The 18,946-nt window shown below is 43.4% G+C and overlaps 2 protein-coding genes and 1 long non-coding RNA gene across 8 annotated transcripts; 2 read left to right on the top strand and 1 right to left on the bottom strand.

The window, feature by feature from the left end:
- The first annotated feature begins 741 nt into the window (after nt 1-741).
- Nucleotides 742-4,502, top strand: LOC127341455 (short-chain dehydrogenase TIC 32 B, chloroplastic). Its single transcript, XM_051367309.2, has 9 exons — nt 742-989; nt 1,105-1,251; nt 2,448-2,679; nt 2,827-2,906; nt 2,999-3,152; nt 3,230-3,308; nt 3,673-3,757; nt 3,894-3,940; nt 4,094-4,502. The coding sequence occupies exons 2-9, from the start codon at nt 1,134-1,136 to the stop codon at nt 4,259-4,261; spliced, it is 963 nt and encodes a 320-aa protein (XP_051223269.1). The 5' UTR covers nt 742-989; nt 1,105-1,133; the 3' UTR covers nt 4,262-4,502.
- A 293-nt stretch (nt 4,503-4,795) lies between these two features.
- On the bottom strand, nt 4,796-7,172 carry LOC127341454 (uncharacterized). Its single transcript, XM_051367308.2, has 3 exons — nt 5,748-7,172; nt 5,394-5,606; nt 4,796-5,169 (listed from the first exon to the last, which is right to left on the bottom strand). The coding sequence occupies exons 1-3, from the start codon at nt 7,065-7,067 to the stop codon at nt 4,915-4,917; spliced, it is 1,788 nt and encodes a 595-aa protein (XP_051223268.1). The 5' UTR covers nt 7,068-7,172; the 3' UTR covers nt 4,796-4,914.
- Nucleotides 7,173-7,242: 70 nt separating this feature from the next.
- Nucleotides 7,243-11,408, top strand: LOC127341456 (uncharacterized). Of its 6 annotated transcripts, none has more exons than XR_007875550.2 (8): nt 7,243-7,468; nt 7,995-8,717; nt 8,796-9,026; nt 9,194-9,338; nt 9,551-9,620; nt 9,746-9,824; nt 10,012-10,368; nt 10,480-11,407. It is a non-coding gene; the product is annotated as an uncharacterized lncRNA (long non-coding RNA). The 6 variants fall into 6 exon arrangements; XR_007875548.2 differs by adding an exon at nt 7,616-7,730 and having other exon boundaries at nt 7,995-9,026; XR_007875549.2 differs by having other exon boundaries at nt 7,995-9,026; nt 10,480-10,636; nt 10,735-11,406.
- The last annotated feature ends 7,538 nt before the right edge of the window (nt 11,409-18,946 follow it).

Here is an 18,946-nt window from a genome sequence, read left to right as displayed (position 1 = left end):
ACGCAGGGACGGCATGTCCCTGCTGAGAGCGTCGACAGAAGGAATGTCTCCCCGAACGAGGGCGGCGCACAACTTCTTCAAAGGCCAGATCCTCGACGACATCGAATCCAAAATGGCGGCGGCCGAGGCGCAGTCCGAGGCGGCGGCCCAGGCAGCTGCAGCGGCAGCGACCCCAACCCCGGAGCAAGAGTCGGCAGACGCATCCGCTACTACACCTGCGTCGGCCTCTGTCTCGACATCGGCGACGGAGCATGCACACCGGGTAGATCACGACGAGTTCATCGTGATCGACGGGCCTACGGCGACTCAGGATGCGCCGTCGGCGTCGGGGTCGGCGTCGGCATCGCCCTACCCCAACCCCTTCTTTTAGTTCATCCATCGGCCTGTAATATGATCGTGCGCCCAGTACTTTGATCACCGCTACTCTGATCGCGACGACTTCGGTGGGAACGATCTCTTTTGAATGCAAACTATTTGAATTCCTAATTGGGGATGGCCTTTGGGGAACGCGACTGGGGAGCAACATCCCCCAAACGCGGCACGAACAAAACTCGTCCCCAAACGGTCCGGCGCCATTCGAGCGGAGATGATCTTACAGTCGGTATTGGCGTGTGAACTCTGTGTGTGACTTTTCCAGTCTTTCTTTATGACCGCGAACTGTTACTTTCCTGGACGCCAAAAAGAGATTTTTTGTTCCACCGGCGAAGAACAATTCTTCCCCTGCAAGAAGAGACCTTTGGATGGGATTTGTCCAGCCGAGTCGAGACGAAGAATCCAGGAAGGAAATCTGTTTCCAAGTGGAGAGTTTCCAAAAGTTTGGAGTTCGTGTTGAGGCCGGCCGGCAGGTGGCAGCCCGCCTACTCCCCAACAGAACCGCTGCTACCCCGCGCCGCGGCCATAAATAACCTCCAACCCGCACCCCGCGCCCACGCCGCCTCCCTCCCTTCCGAGCTCCATCGATTCATCCGTCCAGACCTCCAGCCGGCCAGGTGAGAATCGATTCGTAATCCCACCCAAGATTCGTCGACTTCTTCTTCAACCTCCTCCTCCTCCTCTTCTTGGGGACTCACATTCTTCTTCTTTTTCTTCGTCGTCGTCTGTTAGCCCGCCCTGTCCAGTCGGAGGAGCAGCAGATGGGAATCCTGTCGCTCATCACCGGCAAGCCGGGCGCCAGCGGGTTCGGCTCCGCATCCACCGCCGAGCAGGTCACCGCCGGCGTCGACGCATCCGCGCTCACCGTCCTCGTCACCGGTAAGAACCAGCATTCCAACACCACCACACCCCATCTCTGCATCTTCTCCCGCCCGCCTCGCGTGCGCGCCTCACGGAGGAGGGATCTTTTCTTTTGGGTGCTTCCCTCGGCTACACGGAGGAGGAAATCTGGATGCTTTTGCAATGTAACGATGATTGCTTCCGCCCTGTCTTGGCCCACCCTGAATTTACTGTCTTGTCTGTCGCTAGCAGCCACCGCGACAGTGCTCTAGAATTAACGGTCATACTATATTGGATTTTGCATCTAAACAATCGACACAGGAGAATTATAGCAGCCACTGCAACAGTGCCCCTACTAAATTAGCCCAAGCGGCCACAGTGCCTGCAAGTTCATGCTGCAATTCTCCGCAAAAATTACTGAATTTTCTGTTTTTTTACTTTTTGACGTTACGAGCCTGGATAATCCTACCTTCTTTATGTGGGGAGCATGGATTTGCTTTTGTCTTTTGGGGGCGGATTTGTGTGGCCTTGAATCAATTCTGAAAAAGTTTCAAGTTTGGCCTCTTATCTGTTTAGCCATCTCTTTACAAGAACCAACCAAATATCCATACCTGCTTTTTCTTCAGATGATGTTTTTTTTGGTGGATTCAGGTTCTTTTGGTGGTACAAACCAGCCCCTGGACAGCCAGTATCTCACCAATAATAACAACACACATTTAGTATCACAGCTTATTTTCTCAAGTAGTAGTACAGAAAAATTATCTTGATGGGACTGAAATTTATGAATAGGGAGGAACATACTTCTTTTTGCTATTTTTATCTCTCTAAGCTTATTATTGCGACTTCGCGAGACAAGTCATATCCTTCTTGTCATGATGGCAATCTTCGTCGGTCCTTTTCATGGCGCTCTACTCTTTTGAAGCTGCAATTTTTACATCATATGGTGAAATTCACGATATCTGTGAATTGTGACGTTGTGACACTAATTTGCGCATTTAATGATAACCAAATCTGGTTAAGCTTATGCTCCCAGAGCTGTTCATCATTGAGGGCCAACAACAATGCCACTAACTTTTCTCTGAGCTGTTTTCGCATTTATTGAGAACCATGCCGCTAGCTTTTTTTTTTCCCATGGATTGTGCTTTTTAAAGCTTTTGCTACAAGTTCTTTTACAACAGTAAAAATTTAAGATATATTCATGTTTTACTCAAAGCTGGAATTCTGTTATCTTCCAGGAGGATCTAGTGGCATTGGTTTAGAGACCTCGAGAGTCTTTGCCCTGAGAGGAGCCCATGTCATCATCGCCGCAAGGAACACAGAGGCTGCATCAGAGGCAAGAAAGCGCATCACAGAGAAAAACCCAACAGCCCGTGTCGATGTTCTCAAGCTTGACCTTAGCTCCCTCAAGTCTGTCAGGGCCTTTGCGGACCAGTTCAACTCGATGAATCTTCCTCTCAACATCTTGATGTACGTATAACTCCTTTATCCCTTATGATACTTACCATGGTTTTAAATCGACCGCTTTAGGCGCATAGGTGTATATCAGTACAATTCATTGGCAGCACTACCGGCATTTTACTGAATCAACCTGTCCAAAATCCTTCTGTTCTGCAGAAACAATGCAGGTGTCATGTTCTGTCCTTTCCAACTGTCTGAAGATGAGGTTGAGATGCAGTTTGCCACCAATCATCTTGGTACCGTCTATAACTGTCAGCAACACTTGAAACAGATATATCCATGCCAAATATCCTGATGTAACATGTTTTCACTTCTTATGCTCAATCAGGTCACTTTCTGCTGACCAACCTCCTCCTTGATAACATGAAAACAACTGCTAAATCTACGGGTATTGAGGGTCGCATTGTGAACTTGGCCTCAGTCGCCCACCTCCATACATATCCCAAGGGGATTCAGTTTGATCAACTCAATGACAAGAAAATGTATGAGTTCTCATGGTTCTTTTGAAGAAAATAATACTATTCATTCAACTGTTGCTAATATGATTTTGTATTGCCAGATACAATGACAAAATGGCCTATGGACAATCTAAGCTTGCAAACATACTGCATGCGAAAGAGCTCTCTAGACGACTCAAGGTATCATTTTGTCCTATTTTTGGACCTCTTGTCATTAATTTTTTATTCAGAAGAAAGGAGCATGAAGACTTAGCGCATTTTGTCTATCATGATCATAATGCTTTTCCCCCTCTTACACTATTAAGATAAGAAGTGTGGATCATCGTTCGCAAGTACCAACCAGTAAAAACTTAGAAATGTTAACTTCAAATCTTGATGAACTGTGTTGATTATTCAAATGTCAGAGATTACCTAGGCTATATCCCTGCTTATCTTATTTGTATTGCTAAAACTGTTATCCCTGTTTATTATATGTATGGAGTAAACACTCAACCCCCTGCTAATGTTCCATTCTGATGTACCATAAATTATGTTGCTGAAACAGGAGGAAGGAGCTAACATCACAGTTAACTGCGTTCATCCTGGATTGATCATGACCAATTTGATGAGGCACTCCTTTGCTCTCATGAGTATGCTCTCAATCTCATTTTTCCTTGTGAATCTCTCTCTGAAATATCAACCTCTTGCCATGCCCATCCCAGTTACAGGGACCGTTCCTTCATCTCTCCACCGCGTTTTGAAACTTTTTTTTTATTTCGCTTGCAGAGGCAATCCAAGTAGTCACCTACATGTTTTGGAAGAATGTGCCCCAGGTTCTTCCCTCTTCTTGTCGTTGATAAAATTCTTATTACTAACAAAATAAATGACTTTAACTGTCATTTATTAAGAGTCTTCATCATGTTGCCATTCCTTCTGAACTCAACTTTTCTAAAAAAAAAAGATGTTTTCTGCTGTTTTTTTTTCAGGGAGCAGCAACTACTTGCTATGTAGGGCTGAGCCCTCAGCTGAAGGGAGTGACAGGCAAATACTTTGCTGACTGCAATGAGGAGAAGACGAGCAAACTGGCCAAGAGTGACGCCCTGGCACAACAACTCTGGGAAGTCAGCGAAGAGCTTGTCAGATCTGCCCAATGAGAGCTCGAAGCAGGCTCGGAAAAGGTGTATTTTTCCGGATACCGTCGAGTTTGTGGTACAGATGATTGGTTTGGTTAGTATGTAGCAGCAGTAGTAGCAGCAAGTAGGATGAACCTGTCACTTGGTGAACCAATATTAGTTGTTCACGAATAAATTTGCGTGCTTTGTTTGCGTTGAGGCTAAGATCAGCCTGTGTTCTTGTTAATATTTATCCTATATGTTTATTAATTGTTTCTGATCAGATTATTGGAACTATTTCCAGATTCCAGATTGATTTTGCAAAAACCTTTTTGGTGTCACATATACATACCAAACAGGCGATGAAAAATTTAGGAAGGGTTATCTCTGCTTTGCTAGCTCTAAACACTTCAGATTTATGTTATGCCTGAACATTTTCAGTGTCACATGTACATATGCTGATGATTTTTTTGAGGATTTGGTGGGAGAGCATAGCGGGCGGCGCTCGCAGTGTCAAACTTGAGCTACTCCAGCTGAGCTGCTACTCTTAGGGCCAGCATCACATACATATTCATGATAATAGTACATCACATACATTTCATAGATTAGTAGCATTTCATAGATCAGTATCATCATCCATCCCATAATCCCAACCAAAATCACTACACATACCTGAAACTAATCCACTAGCAAAATCAGGACAAATCCCCCCAGCCTGCAGATCGGCGCTTCCTCTTGTGTGACTGCGACTGATTCAGCACAAACTGGATGGCCTCTTCCAGTGTCGCTTTGCGGTCTTCCTTGCAGTTCCAGAGCTCCTGCACAGGGTAGCGTCCACTGGGGTTGTACTCATTGATCTCAAGCAGAGCCTTTGTCACCAACGCATAGATTTCGTCGCCGTGCTCTTTTTTCAACTTCTGGAGCTTCTTGTCATCATCCATGAGAATTTCCTATACCAAAGAAAAGAAAGAACGTCACCCTGGGGTCGAATCATGTAAATGCTTGCGAGTTTATATAAGGAAAAAAAGGTTTGCAATAGACGCAACTGTTGGATCTGCTCAGTATTTAATATTAGAGTATGCTAGTACTTTTCAAGAAATTAGTGACTCAATGTTATAAGCAAGCATAGCATGGAAACTAGAAACAAACAATAGAGCTTCTAAGGTACACATACCGTCGGTTTACCATCCACCGTGACTATCCTAAAAGGATGCCACTTGGAGTTTGCAATTTGCGCTTGCCATTTTGAGCAAAGAATAGCCGAGTTAGTTTGTGTATCCGCACGTGGTTTATTTGTCCTATAAGCATTCGCGAACGCTGTAGGGTCAAGCTCGCCCATCCTTTTGATAGCTATATTTTCCCGCGCATTTGTAAATTTGGGCAAACCCTGCAAGACATGCCATAGTAGATCAATCAAAAGGAAAATTAATGATATAAACAGAGAGATATGTTGTGTAAGTATATAACCTAACAATTATTTATAAGCTTGCATCTACCAGATTTTTCCCTTTGTTGTTCAGTTAGTTACCTCAATGAGCTTCTTCCGAGCACGTTGCAACTCGTCATTGCTTTGTCTTTCCTTTGTAAGCAGTGCTTGGTTGAGCGACTCAATTGCTTGTATGTCGTCTTCTTTCTCGTCAAGTTGTTTCGCTCTTGCGTCAAGCTTCCTGGATGTGGCTTCCATCATCTGAGACGCCGCGTACATCATCTTGGTCGCCACATCAAACCTGTCATCAAGCCTCTGGTATGCCACATCGATCTTGTTGGATGTGGCGGTGATCATGTTGGTCGCCACATCAAACTTGTCATCAAGCCTCTCGGATGCCAAATCAATCTTCTTGGATGTGGCATCCATCAGCTTAGTTGCCACATCAAGCTTCTCATCAATCTTCTTGGACGTTGCATCCATCATCTTGGTTGCCATATCAAGCTTCTTAGACGCCGCATCGGATGCGGATTCAATCTTCTTGGACGTGGCATCCATCATGTTAGACGCCGAACCAAACTTCTTAGCTGCTGCGTCGATGATCGCGGATGCGGAATCAATCTTCTTGGATGCAACGTCAAACAGATTGGAGCTCATCATATTATTCTTTGGCATGTTGGGCTCGAAGCAGCAACGATTTCGGTTCTCCTTGAGTACTGGTGATCCATTGCTGCTTCCTTGTTTCTTGTGGGGTGGCGCATCTGCCACCATGGACGGCCGGAGGAGCTCCGGCCTCTGGGACCAGATGAGCATCTGGAGGTAGGCACCGTAGTGGATCACCCCGTACCTGTAGGCGGTGGTGTTCTCAAGGAGGTGTCTCATCTCCATGGTGACCTCGCCCCAGAACAGCTCGGTCCAGTCGACCTCATGCGCCCGTCCATCCTGGACAGCCCTCAACTTGATATCCACCCAGCCGTACCGCACTATCGCCGGCAGCGGCGGCAAGAAAACCTTGATGAACTCCTCGGCGGCGGCGGCCACGGCGGCGGGGTGGACGCCGTGCGGGGGGCGGAAAGTGGGCCTCCCCGGCAGGAGGAGCGCGTCGGCGAGAGCACCGAGGGAGACCTCGATTGTCTTGCCGCCGACGGAGCTCCAGCCTGTGGCGCAGGATGGTGTGTACTTGTAGTTGGCGATGAGCTCGGCGACGAGGTCGGGCCGCGGGGCGCCGGAGACGGTGAGGTCGAGGCGGGCGAAGGGGAGGAGGTTGAGGGCGCGCAGGCCGGCGTCGTGGGCGGCGGACATGGGCGTGGGCGGATCACGGAAGCGTAGGACAGGTCGCGCCGCCTCGGTCGCTCCCGGCGCTCCCGACGTCGCCGGATTTTGGGAAATGGACAGATCGGCGTAGGCACGAGCTCCGGCCATTGGAGGAGCTTCCGGGAAGGGAGAAGGTGGCGGCGGGGTGCAGGTGGGGTGCTTGGCGGCGGGCCGCCGCACTTGGCGGCTGGCGGAGGGAACTGGGAGGGATGGTGAGCCTGTGAGCGAAAAAATGCGAAATTTATTTTTGAACCGTAACGAGCCTCTGCCGGACGAGAAAGACCGTTTTGCCCCTCATCGTCTCATAAGCTCGGCACGCGCTCCCGCCGCTGCGACCGGCACCGCGGCGCCGGCGGAGACTCGGAGCTCGTCTTTCGGGAATCGACCGAGCGCGCGAGGCTTCCTTCCGCGTGCGCTCCCGCCGGCTCTGCCTGGTGCCCGCCCCCGGCAGGCACGATGCCGCCGGTGTACGCCGTGCTCGCCGCCGTCTTCAGGACCAGAATCCCCTGGTACGCGTCGCATCCACCCCTTCTGCCTCCTCTTTCAGTTCGCGACTCTATCTGAAACATTGTTCATGCGCATTTGCCACGTGACTTGCTGTTCTTGCTTTGCGCACACTAGCTGTTCGACATAATGAGAAGATGATTATTTTCCAGGAAAGCAGCAGTCTTTCGAAATAAACAAGTTTTTGCATGTCTGAAATATCCATCATTCGGTAGAAACACACAAGAGAGTCACATTGCAAGGTTCGATAACCAAAGAAAGCACTGAGTGAGTCAATCTTGTTGACTTTGTTGGTGGTGCTATGCGCATTCATGTACTCTATGTACTGATTAACTGCAACTGGTTTCATTACAAAAGTATAATAGTAGCTCTTGTTGATATGTATATGCTGTGTTCTGCACCAAACTTCAACTCATCTGTCCTTGTTGTGGTGATTCCAATCTGTTCGTGAGAAATTACAAGCGCTGAAAAGCTTTACTGGCTAATGTACATGGTGGGCTAATGGATTATCTGTTTTACCTTTCGATGCAGGGAAGTTGGATAAGTCCTCCACTTTTTCATGTGGAGAACGAGAGTACATGGAGCATGGATTTGCAGCTATAATTCATTTCTTCCACTCTTTTTGGGACAATTTTCTATGACCTTAAAAAAAATCTTGGTGTTATCTGTTAGCTCTCCTCTTAACAAAAACCATTCAAATATCAATATACCTGCATTTGTTGAGATGATTTTTAGAATTTTTTGGTGGATCATTGATTTTTTGGCAGGAAACAAAATTCTTGATACATACAACAAGTATCTCGCCACTAATAATCAATCAAATCTGGTATTGCAGCTTGTTGTCTTTAGTAATAGTGCAGAAACATTAACTTAATGAGACTAAATTTTATAAGTAGACACTAGGAAAGAACATAGTATTTTGCTATTTTTGGCTCTTTGCTATGTTCATTAGTCTAAGCTTATCACTAGAGAAATTATATTCTACAATGACAAGATCCTTTTCAGTTATATGGCAATCTTCTTCTTCTTTTCTTTTCATGGCACTATACTCTTTTGAAGTTTCAGTGTTTAGATGAAAAGTTCAGATTCACGAAAGCTGTAAATTGTGTCCTTTTACTGTTTTGTTGTGACACTAATTTCTGTATTGAGAACAAGTTGTTAAGTTCATGGGAGCTGTTTCCCTGAACTGTTTTCGTTCAGAACCAAGGCCACTAGCTTTTCACTGAGCTGTTTTTGAACAACTTTTCATGCAAGGTTATTTTTACATTAACTGTAAGTTTAGGATCTATACAAAAATCTCTTCACGAAAGTTGCAGTTCTGGTATCTTTCAGGAGAATCTAATGAATTGGTCTAGAGACCTCAGGAGTCCTTGCCCTGAGAGGAGCCCATGTCATCATCGGCACGAGAAACACAGAAGCTGCATCAGAGGCAAGAAGCGCATCATGGAGACAAACCTAACAGCTCCTGTCGATGTTTTGAAGCTTGACCTTAGCGCCCCCAAAGTCTGTCAGACCCTTCGCCAACCAGTTCAACTCGATGATTCTTCCTCTGAACATCTTGATGTAACCCTCTCCATCTCTTATATGATACTTGTTTAGTTGTTTTACATGTACACTGACCGCGTTACAGCTAACTTTCAATTCAGAGTAGCTGTATATCATTGCTAGTATATTGCAACAATGTGTACATTTCACTAAATCAATCTGTCCAAAATATTTTTGTTCTGCAGAAACAGTGCAGGTGTGATGTTGTGTTCTTTCCAACTGTCAGAAGATGAGGTTGAGATGCAGTTTATCACAAGTCATCGTGGTATTGTCTGTAAGACTAACTGTCATCAACACATGAAACAGACAATATCAATGGCAGATATCCTGGTACTAACATTTGTTTCACTCCTATTGCTCATTTTCTACTGACCAACCTTCTCTCTGATAACACGAAAGCAACTGCTAAGTCTGTGGGTATTTAGGGTTGCACTGTAAATTTGTCCTCAGTCGCCCACCTCCATACATATCCAAAGGGGATTCAGTTTGATCAACTCAGTGGCAAGAAAATGTATATGTACTTATGGATTTTGTACTGGCAGATACAAGGCATATGGACAATCTAAGCTTGCAAACATTCTGCACGTGAAAGAGTTATCTAGGCGGCAGTAGGTATAATTCCTTCTAAAAACTTTTGCCACTTTTATTCATTTCTTCAGAAGAATGGAACATGCATGCATTTTGATGAACTCAATGACAAGAAAATGTATAGGTACTTACGGATTTTATACTGGCAGATACAATGATAAAATGGCATATGGTCAATCTAAGCTTGCAAACATTCTGCACGTGAAAGAGTTATCTAGGCGGCACAAGGTATAATTCTTTCTAAAAACTTTTGCCATTTTTCTTCATTTCTTCAGAAGAATGGAGCATCCATGAAATGGAGTGCATCTGGACCATCATGATGGTTTTATGCTTACCTGTTAGTCTGTCACACTGCCATTTAGTGGAGATTATTATTGGTAAAAAACAGCCAGTGAAAGCTCTGATAATCAAATAGCTTGACGCAGATGAAGTCGTCGAGGCTGTTGTTGCACAACATTCCATAGCCCCCGACGCCCTTGAGGACTCTGACGACGTTCCCGTCCATGTCCAGAAGCCGCATGTCGCGGCCTTGGACGGGTTCTTCCTCTTGGAAGGATCCGGTGTAGATGAGGAGCGGGCCTTGGTGGGACTTGTGCGCGGCGGCGAAGATAGGTCGCGCCACCCCTTGGACACGCATCGGAACCGGCAGACAGACTTGACATGCGTCTGGGAGGGGATGTTGAAGACGGCGTGGTAGGGCAATGATACAGTACCCATGTCGACGAGACGAGAGCAACGATGCAGCTTGGCCTGCCTATCGGTGGCCGAATAAGTAGGGAGTACGAAATATAAGATCCTAGTGTATAATTTATCGACATCCATGCACATATTTCGTGAATGCAGCGACCGTCCCTCCAATGCATTTAACCGACCATCCTTCCAGGTACACAACCTCCGACGATAGCCTGCAAATTATTTCTATCAAAATTGTATCAACAAGAGGAGCTCTACGGTGGCCCATAGAGATGTGTTTGGCATGATCACCGTGCGGGATGTCTTGGATAATCGCATGCGCAATATTATCTTCACCCGTGCAAGGAGTAATTGTCAAACCATCGACGAGTATTTTCTGTTCGGCATCGACCCGTGCCGAGGGAGCATCATTATTTCCTTAATAATTTAGCTGTTGCATGTGCAGCACCCCTATCTACAACTCACAGGTCCTATGCGTGCTATTGTGACCTGTATCGACCCTGGGAACATCGAGATCGCGCTGAAAGTTAAGGGCGCAACTGAATCAGAGGATAGAGACCTAAGTTTTCTAGTTTTATTGTTGAAAAGCAGTATGTATATTTCCTACCATGGAGACTACTCTAGCAAGCGTAGCACACTCAAGTTAGAACTTCACCACATGGCTGTTGCCGTGGAGGCGACAATCGGTGTGCGACTCATCACCGGTGGATCATCATTGCCACTAGGTGATTTTCAAGGTGTATTCACTGCTAGTATTGCCAGCATAGATGATGTGGAGATTTTGTTGCTTGCCTTCAGAGATGGTAAATTGTCACCGATGACGGCATGGTCAATCTTTCACGGCGTGTTATAAACGCTGGACTCCGTGATTGAGAAGAGCTCAAGGTCTCTCTATTGTCGCAAGATGTCAAGAGGAAGAACAGGTGGCTATAATGAGATGATATAGTTTTCACACCTAAAAGATATAGTAGAAGTTGTGGTGTACTTACGTGGAAGATGCAAGTCACCGTTGCATGGTCCCTTATACGTTGATTGGCTTGACTAATCTAGCAAGGCTGAGTGTTGCTGGTTTGCTTTAGATAATCCAAGTAGTGATTTTCTCAACTTTTTGTGTGTGTGGCAAGTGGCTGTTCTGGTAAGTTGGCCAGTTTTTTTTTTGTTTTTGTTTAAAATGGTATGAACATAACATAATTTGATATCGTCCCTAACTATCATGAATATCAATTTCCCAACGAAGAACTAATGGCAGGCAATTCTTGGTTAAAATTTGAAGCACTTGATGTAGTTCGAAGCCCTCATAAACTTGCGGTTCTTCTAGCAAGTGTTCCTTGCTGATGGTGTGTCCTTCTCATGAGGCTCTTCCTCATCATCAGAGATATCATAGATCACTTTCTCGGGCTCCTCCACTTCATCTTCTTCTTCGGCGTTAAAGCTAACTTTATCTTAATCTATCTTATCCTCCATAATGTTTGAATAGAGATTTGGTGCACATGGTAGTGCTCTCGGATTTTTAAAAAAATCAAAAAATAATTTTTTAAGTTTCAAAATTCTGGAAAAAATATGTATGTAGTCAATGATGTATCCCACAAACGTACAAAAAGTCAATTTCAAATACTTCATAGTTTGAGCTACACAAAAATGAGAAAAGTGTAGATCTGAGTAGTATATTTTTAAATCTCTAAAACATATAGTTTTGTCTTTTTTATCCAGCACAAAATAAAATGAATTTTTGTTTGAGATTTTGCATGACTGTGAGATGTATTAATGAAAATCTTCAAAAAAAAATAGATTTTTTATAACTTGCAAAAATAGTTTTCAAATGGCAAATCACTTCCCAAATAAGTAGTTCGAGGAGGTCTTGTTGACATCCTGGCTGGTGAGGGTGATATTCATCTACTTATTTTCAAAACATGAAAGAATATGCTAAGATTACAAGAAGAGAAAGTGCAAGATAATGGAAGACATAAGTTTTCAATTTCTATGTTATTCCTAACCTACCCAATTTTTTAAGGTCATGAACATACAGTCAACACAATCCTCTAATATTTAGTTGACCCTTACTCTTTTGGTTTTTTTTTTCCTTTTTCCTATTCTCATATATTTTGTATAATTAGATTCAGCAGTTCGATTTGACTGAAATAAAATTCATAATTTTTTGTAAAATTCCAAATATTATTTTAGGACATTGTGAGACTATTTTCCAATCCAAAACAAGTACTCGAAAATAATTTTTATAGGCTATTGTATAATAGCTATTTAGAAGATCTGAATTGACTATTGCTTTCTCAATAATAATATTTTTCAAAATATGTGTGAATGCATGACGAATTCCTTATTCAAATGTTACAGGATTCGAATCCTGATGGCAGCATTTAGTAGCATTTTTGCAGCGTACATGCGGTTGAGCCTTTTAATACCCGGAAAAAGTGCATAAACCTCCATGTAATATCTGAGCTCTAAGCTATTTCCTCCATGTAATATCTAATGTCTGTCGATTATACAACCTCTCTTCCTAAACTCAGAAATGGTTAAATACACTATGCTTAGAATCGGGAGTGCTATTGGGATCCTTCTAGACTTGCCCTAAGGATCCGGGAGTGATATTTTGGCACATGTGAGCATATGCTCACTTTAAATTTGAATGCATTTTAGATATATTTTGAAAATTCAAAAAATTGAAACAAAAAATTTGCAAGTACATCTTCACATGCTACACGCTTACACATTTGTTTCATGGAAAATTGAGTTGTCGTATAGCGTGTGTGAAAAAGATAAAATTCAGAGCTAAAAATAATGCTTTTCATAATATTTTTTACATAGACCACACAAATTATCATTTTTCCAAGAAACTTCGTAAACACGCATATATTATGGTGATGTACATGTAGAATCTTTTTATCAAAAATTTCAACACTTCAAAATATTTTTTTTTGGTATCGAGACCATATACACCCAGGAGCTGAATTGAGTTTGTGTAAGGATCCTAACAAGAACATTTGGATCAAGTCCTATAGCATCTGAATCGCATCGTCTATCACACTTTGAATCGCACCGTCTATCACACTTCAGTAGATGAACGACAGAAAATTGCTCTTGTATTGCTCTCTTGATAGAGGGCGATCACCGTTTTGTGTCGGCCAAGAATTAACAATCTGTGTCCGAGGCTATCCTCGACGGCGATGCCGACGAGGTGGTGCTGAGGCGAGGTGCCGGTGGTTGTAGGGTAGGTAGGCTCTAGTTTTATTTGCAGAAAGCCAGTTTTATTTCATAAACACTTTAATAGTCAAAACTCTTCATTTGCTTAACTAACTTAAGTGGGAACATTAGTGTCATTCCCACAACGCAGTTGTGATTTCAAAGTCAAAGTCACCTTTCAATTCAAGTCACAAGTCACCTTTCATATTTTTAGAAATTTTTTGATGACGGAACAGTATGGCCTTTCCAACTGTCCATGACCGAGGACGCGGCTATTTGAATAGGTTAAACTCTGCAGAGGTTGTACACTTGTGCCACAACAATTGCAATAGTTCGTCAGGGGTAACTGGTCCTGATTTATCGTACGCAGTACGCGAACTACCAATCCTAACCTTTCATTTACATACTCTGGTATAGGCACCTCTCCCCATGAGCTTGGCCTCCCGGTGAAAACAAACCATCAACCCGGGAACTACACAGGGCTTGGGTAGGACATTCACCTCATTTCACGTCATTTCACATTCAATGGAGGCAGCCTCGGCATAACCCCTATGACGCTTGTTCAGAGGGAACCCATACTAAAATACATAAGTTTCCAGTTAAGCCCTACCCACATTCAGGTATTGTGGGGGTACTTGTAAAATTGGAAGGGTATCGCATCCGAATCCAACCATCAGTTTTGGTATAATTCACCAAGTCATTCACCAGTCATATTCACCTTCAAAATCTCTCAATAGAATGACTCATCATTCCAAGGTTTTCAAAATCATTTCAATTCACAAGTTCCCAACTAGAGTAGTCACTTTTAATATTGAGCACTAGCAACTAGTTGTGAGGGGTGCTAAAATATCTTGGAGCTTGCTAGGCTAAGTGTGATGCTCTTGTACTACTCCATAACTAAACCAAGTGAATCATAAATCAAAAAGTAACTTTGATAAATAATATTCAATAAAAATTGTAAAGTAAAAACTTGGGATAGGATCATAAGGTAAAATGTAATGGTGCCTTGCTCTTGTAGAGCTTTGCACTTTGAAAGAATATAAGCTTGCAACCAAAACAGCTTGCATTAGTCTAGCTTGCATTGGTAATAGCTTACCTTGATTGGTGAGGTGATCAAAGTTTTCTTGCTCTTCCTCTTGGTAGAAGACCTCTTCCTCTTGATAGTCTCCGGTACAAGCGTCTATAAACGAATACGAGGATACAATCACCAAACAACACTTAAGTAGTCTTAATTAGCCTTATTGGCTCACACAAATGATCTAGCATCACTACTTAACATTTATTCACAAATTATGCTAGGGTTTCCTTATTTAATATTAGGAAAATAATTTCCTCTCATTGAAATGTGAATTAGGGTTTCTATGTAGTTCATTGGAGAAATAATTTCCTCTCATTGAATCTTCTTAAGATTTAATCTTCTCAAATAACCAGGGATGATCACATGTTGACCAGGGTCAACATTTCACACCTATCATTTGAGAGAAATGATTTAAATGAGATTCATCATCTCATGTGATTTAAATAACCATTGTAATTTAAAAACTATTTTGGTTTAAATTCCACAAGTGAGCAAGTATGAGCCTAAGCAATAGAGGTCATCACATTACTTCATAACACTTGAGAAAATGATTTAAATGAGGTGCTACACCTCATAGATTTAAATTCCTAAAATTTGAAATAATTTAAATGGACTAGTATTGACTACATAGCCAATATTTTGCTTCTAGCCTAAATTAGAGTTTGTTAAATGTGAATTATTGCAATTGGATTCACTTCAAAATTCAAATTGGTTGATTTTTAAGATTTATTTGAATACTGAAAAGTATCTGACTTGTTATTTTTTCTATACAATTTCTACAAAAGCTATGGGGTTGAATCCAGTGGGGTTAGTTAGATAAATTCATAAACTTTCCAGAACATTTTGATTTGTTAGATTTGGGTTTGTAGATTTGAAACTATTCAATTTTTATCACAGACCAGTATTGAATATTTGCTGAAACACTAATATTTGAATTTAACCAAATGGGCGAGGCGGGAACTAGATGGGCCGAATGATTTGAAACAGAGAAACCAGCCCAGTAACGTTTCGGGCCAGCTGACAAGGGGTCCCACTAGTCAGCGACTCAACTCAACCGAATCGGTATGCTCTAACCTGGACCGTTGGATTAGATGTGGATCGGGCGGTTGTGAGTCGTCGTCACCGTCGGGGAGAAGACCTCGCTGTCGCGGCGGAGGTAGGGGGTCGGCGGCGTGCTGGAGCTCCGGCGAGGGGCGGCGCAGGTGCTAGATGAGGTTGTCGAGGACAAGGATCCTACTGGTAGCCACGGGAGGAGCGGAGGTGGACGGAATCGTGCGATTGCACTGTGGCGGACTCCGGCGATCGACGGGGAAATTGGGGCTCTCTGTGGCGTAATCGGCTTGGAGAAGAGGTGGAGGAGGTCGAGGAGAAAGAGGGGAGTAGGAACGGTGTGGAGGATGCGGTGCGGGAGGCTCTCTATTTATAGTGCCAAGGGGGTGTCGTGGGTGCTGTGAGAAGGCGTCGATGGCGCGGCGTCTCTGGCGTGCGAAAGGGCAAGGTGAGTACTGCGATCGAGTGGTGACGGCATGGCAGTGCTTGGCGTGCTGCTGGCGCTGCTAGAGGACAAGGGGATCGCTCAGAAGCTTGTATTGAGTGCTGCGGTACCCGCGGTACTTTTTCGACGAGGACAACGGCGACAAGGCGGCCGCAGGCGCTCGAGCATGTCTACGTGGTAGAGGAGAGGGTGGCGGTGCTTGTCGCAGTCATAGGGATGCAGGGGGAGGGCGGAGGCGACGGGACGAGCGACGCTCTGGCGCGTCCAGTACGTTGTCCGTGCGCGCTCACCGCGTGCCTGACACGTTCTAAGCGTGTCTGGGCGTGCAACGTTCGGCCAATGCCGTGCTCGCGCGAGCAGGTGCCGTGCTGCGTGATGATCAGGGAGGTCAGGGGAAGGTACTGGGCAAGGTGAGCGTGTGAGAGAGAGGCCAGAGAGAAATGGAGTGAGGGTGGCCGGCATGGGTATGGTGTGGTGATGTTCTTGCTTTCTACTCGCTTTAATCAGCAGGGCAAGGACAAGTAGAGATGCAGGAGGTGTAGAGCAGTGATGATCACATCTAATCATGCAAGGTTTAGGTTTTGGACCAGAGGTTAAAAGAGTGTATTGCATTTTCCAATTTCTGCCTGCAAGGTGTTTGTGATAATGGCCGCAAGAACATTTTGGTCAAATTTTGGAAATATTTTTGGTGGAGTTCATTCATATAATTAGAAAGGTAAAATGGTGGTGGTGGTGGTCAATTTGGTGAAGATTTGTGAGATTTCAAAATGGGGGTGGATATTCTCTTTATTTCAATGTCACATCTTGTCAACTCTATTCTGGTCAACCTGGTCAAAGTCAGTACTGGTGGTCAACATCAAAGTTGGTCACCTTGACATGGTCTTGGATGACATGGCAAGAGTTGGTCAAGGTTGGTTTAAGAAAAGTTAAAACCAGGGGGGTAAAGTGGTGAAGATTTTATAAAGTGGCCATATGACCATTATCATATGTAAGTTGCATTTGCAATTTTCTTTGATTTGAATTGGGTTTCTTTGATTCAAATGGGTGTGTTATTGATATATAAGTGTTTTACAAACAATGGCACAAGCCAAAGTGCCCTTGATTGAAGATTTGCAAAAATGGCCATAACACATAAGAGGTGATGTGTCAATTTTTCTTAATCTTGTAAATTGTTCCCCTTACTTTGCTTGGGCAAGGTTGAGGGTCAATTTAGTGTTAGATTAGGTTTAGAGATGGTTTCACACCATTTGGTCAAGGTTTAAAGGCATAGAACAAGAATTGGGTATTATAGCTATGTGTCACATATGCCTCTATGCATATGTTGCATTTGAGTTTTAATTTGACTTGGCTTGACCCAATTGGTGTTGTTGAGTGTTGAAATGGTATATAGGAGTGATGCAACCATTCACAACATGTCTTAGGGTCAAGATTCTTAAATTTACAAATTTGCTATCTTACTCTCATATGCCTCTATGGCATTTTTAGTTTCTTTTTATTTTATTTGGTTTCAACTTAGATTTGGTTTGATAAGTACTAGGTAAGGTGTATGAAGGTTTTCCAAACCTCTAAACAAAGTAGAAGAGCTTAGGGTAAAGTTTTACAAAAATAGCCATAGGCACCTATACATTTTTCTTATTTAATTTCCTTTTATTTTATTTTAACTTGGGTGATGAAAAGAGGGGTGAGGTTTAGGGTTTAAGATCATTTCAAAATACTTTAACAAGCAATCATGACAATAGCATAAAAATTAAGCAAGATCACTATGTATCAAACTTAATTGAATGAAAGTTTTTGTTGGTTCCAAAATTTGGAACTAGGGAAATTCATTTGTTTTGTTTTGAAATTTTTGGGATGTTACAGCGATGTTGGAGATCGAGGAGCGACGACTGGTCTCGCTCTGGTGGCAGCGAGATGGTGGCGGATCCGGCGACCCAGATCCGGGATGCCGCGAGCATGGGGAAGATCCCTGGCTGATGGGCGACAGAGGTTTTATCGGCTTCGTGTTGGGCGGGCCTCCTATGCAGCTTTCAAAGCCCGTTCGGGCGATGGTGTTCTTCCGTATTCTTCGCCGACGTTCGGCGGCGGCGTGCGGCATAGCTAGAGGTTGCAATTTGGCCAAGGTGCTCTTTGTAATTTTGTTTTTTCCTGAGGGTCTTTCTGCAAAGTGTGTGGATAGTGTGCTTCTCGGTCTTTCGACCGCGTTCGGGTGTCAGTGCGTTGTAATGCTTATGTTTGAAATGAAACGTCTCCCTTCGTAAAAAAAAAAATACATGGGAGTTGTGAGAATAGTGGCGCAAAACGCATTGGGTGGAAAGCTGCCTTGCTCACTAATAATTCTTACAGCTTTTTGTCTTCTCATTTTTTGATAGGAATTATTACATATAAATAACACTTGCTACGATGGCTGCTGCATGAACAGAACATGCACTTATAACTTTTCAAGTGCATAAGCAGAAATAGGAAATAATAAAATATTACTAAGATTCAGAAATACCAATGAAACAGATTAATCTAGCGTAGTTACATATTTCAACCATTTTACCAGTTAGTTAAGAACTATCCTTTCGATATTAACCTACCAAAACTAGTAAAGAGACCAGAGGAAAACTATATTTGCTTGCAGATCCTGTAGAAGTTTGTGACTCCAAAGCTGCTGCAAATCATCAATCAGCTAAAGCAAGCAGTTGTGCATACTCTCTCTGTTTTTAAATAAGTAAATATGTATCTCTAAATTTTGTCCACAAAAAATATATACATCTAGTAAAATTGCTTCTTTCTTATCGCGCGAAAATCTAATCCAATAACATTTAGCATACATTCTCCTTGTTTCTACATGCACTTAGTTTATTGAAGGTGAAAGAATTAAGAAGTGAGATATTAGTTTGCATC

Source organism: Lolium perenne, chromosome 3 (assembly GCF_019359855.2).
Source record: "Lolium perenne isolate Kyuss_39 chromosome 3, Kyuss_2.0, whole genome shotgun sequence".
In the NCBI taxonomy this organism is placed as follows: Eukaryota; Viridiplantae; Streptophyta; class Magnoliopsida; order Poales; family Poaceae; genus Lolium; species Lolium perenne.
This window is presented reverse-complemented; position numbering and strand designations above follow the sequence as displayed.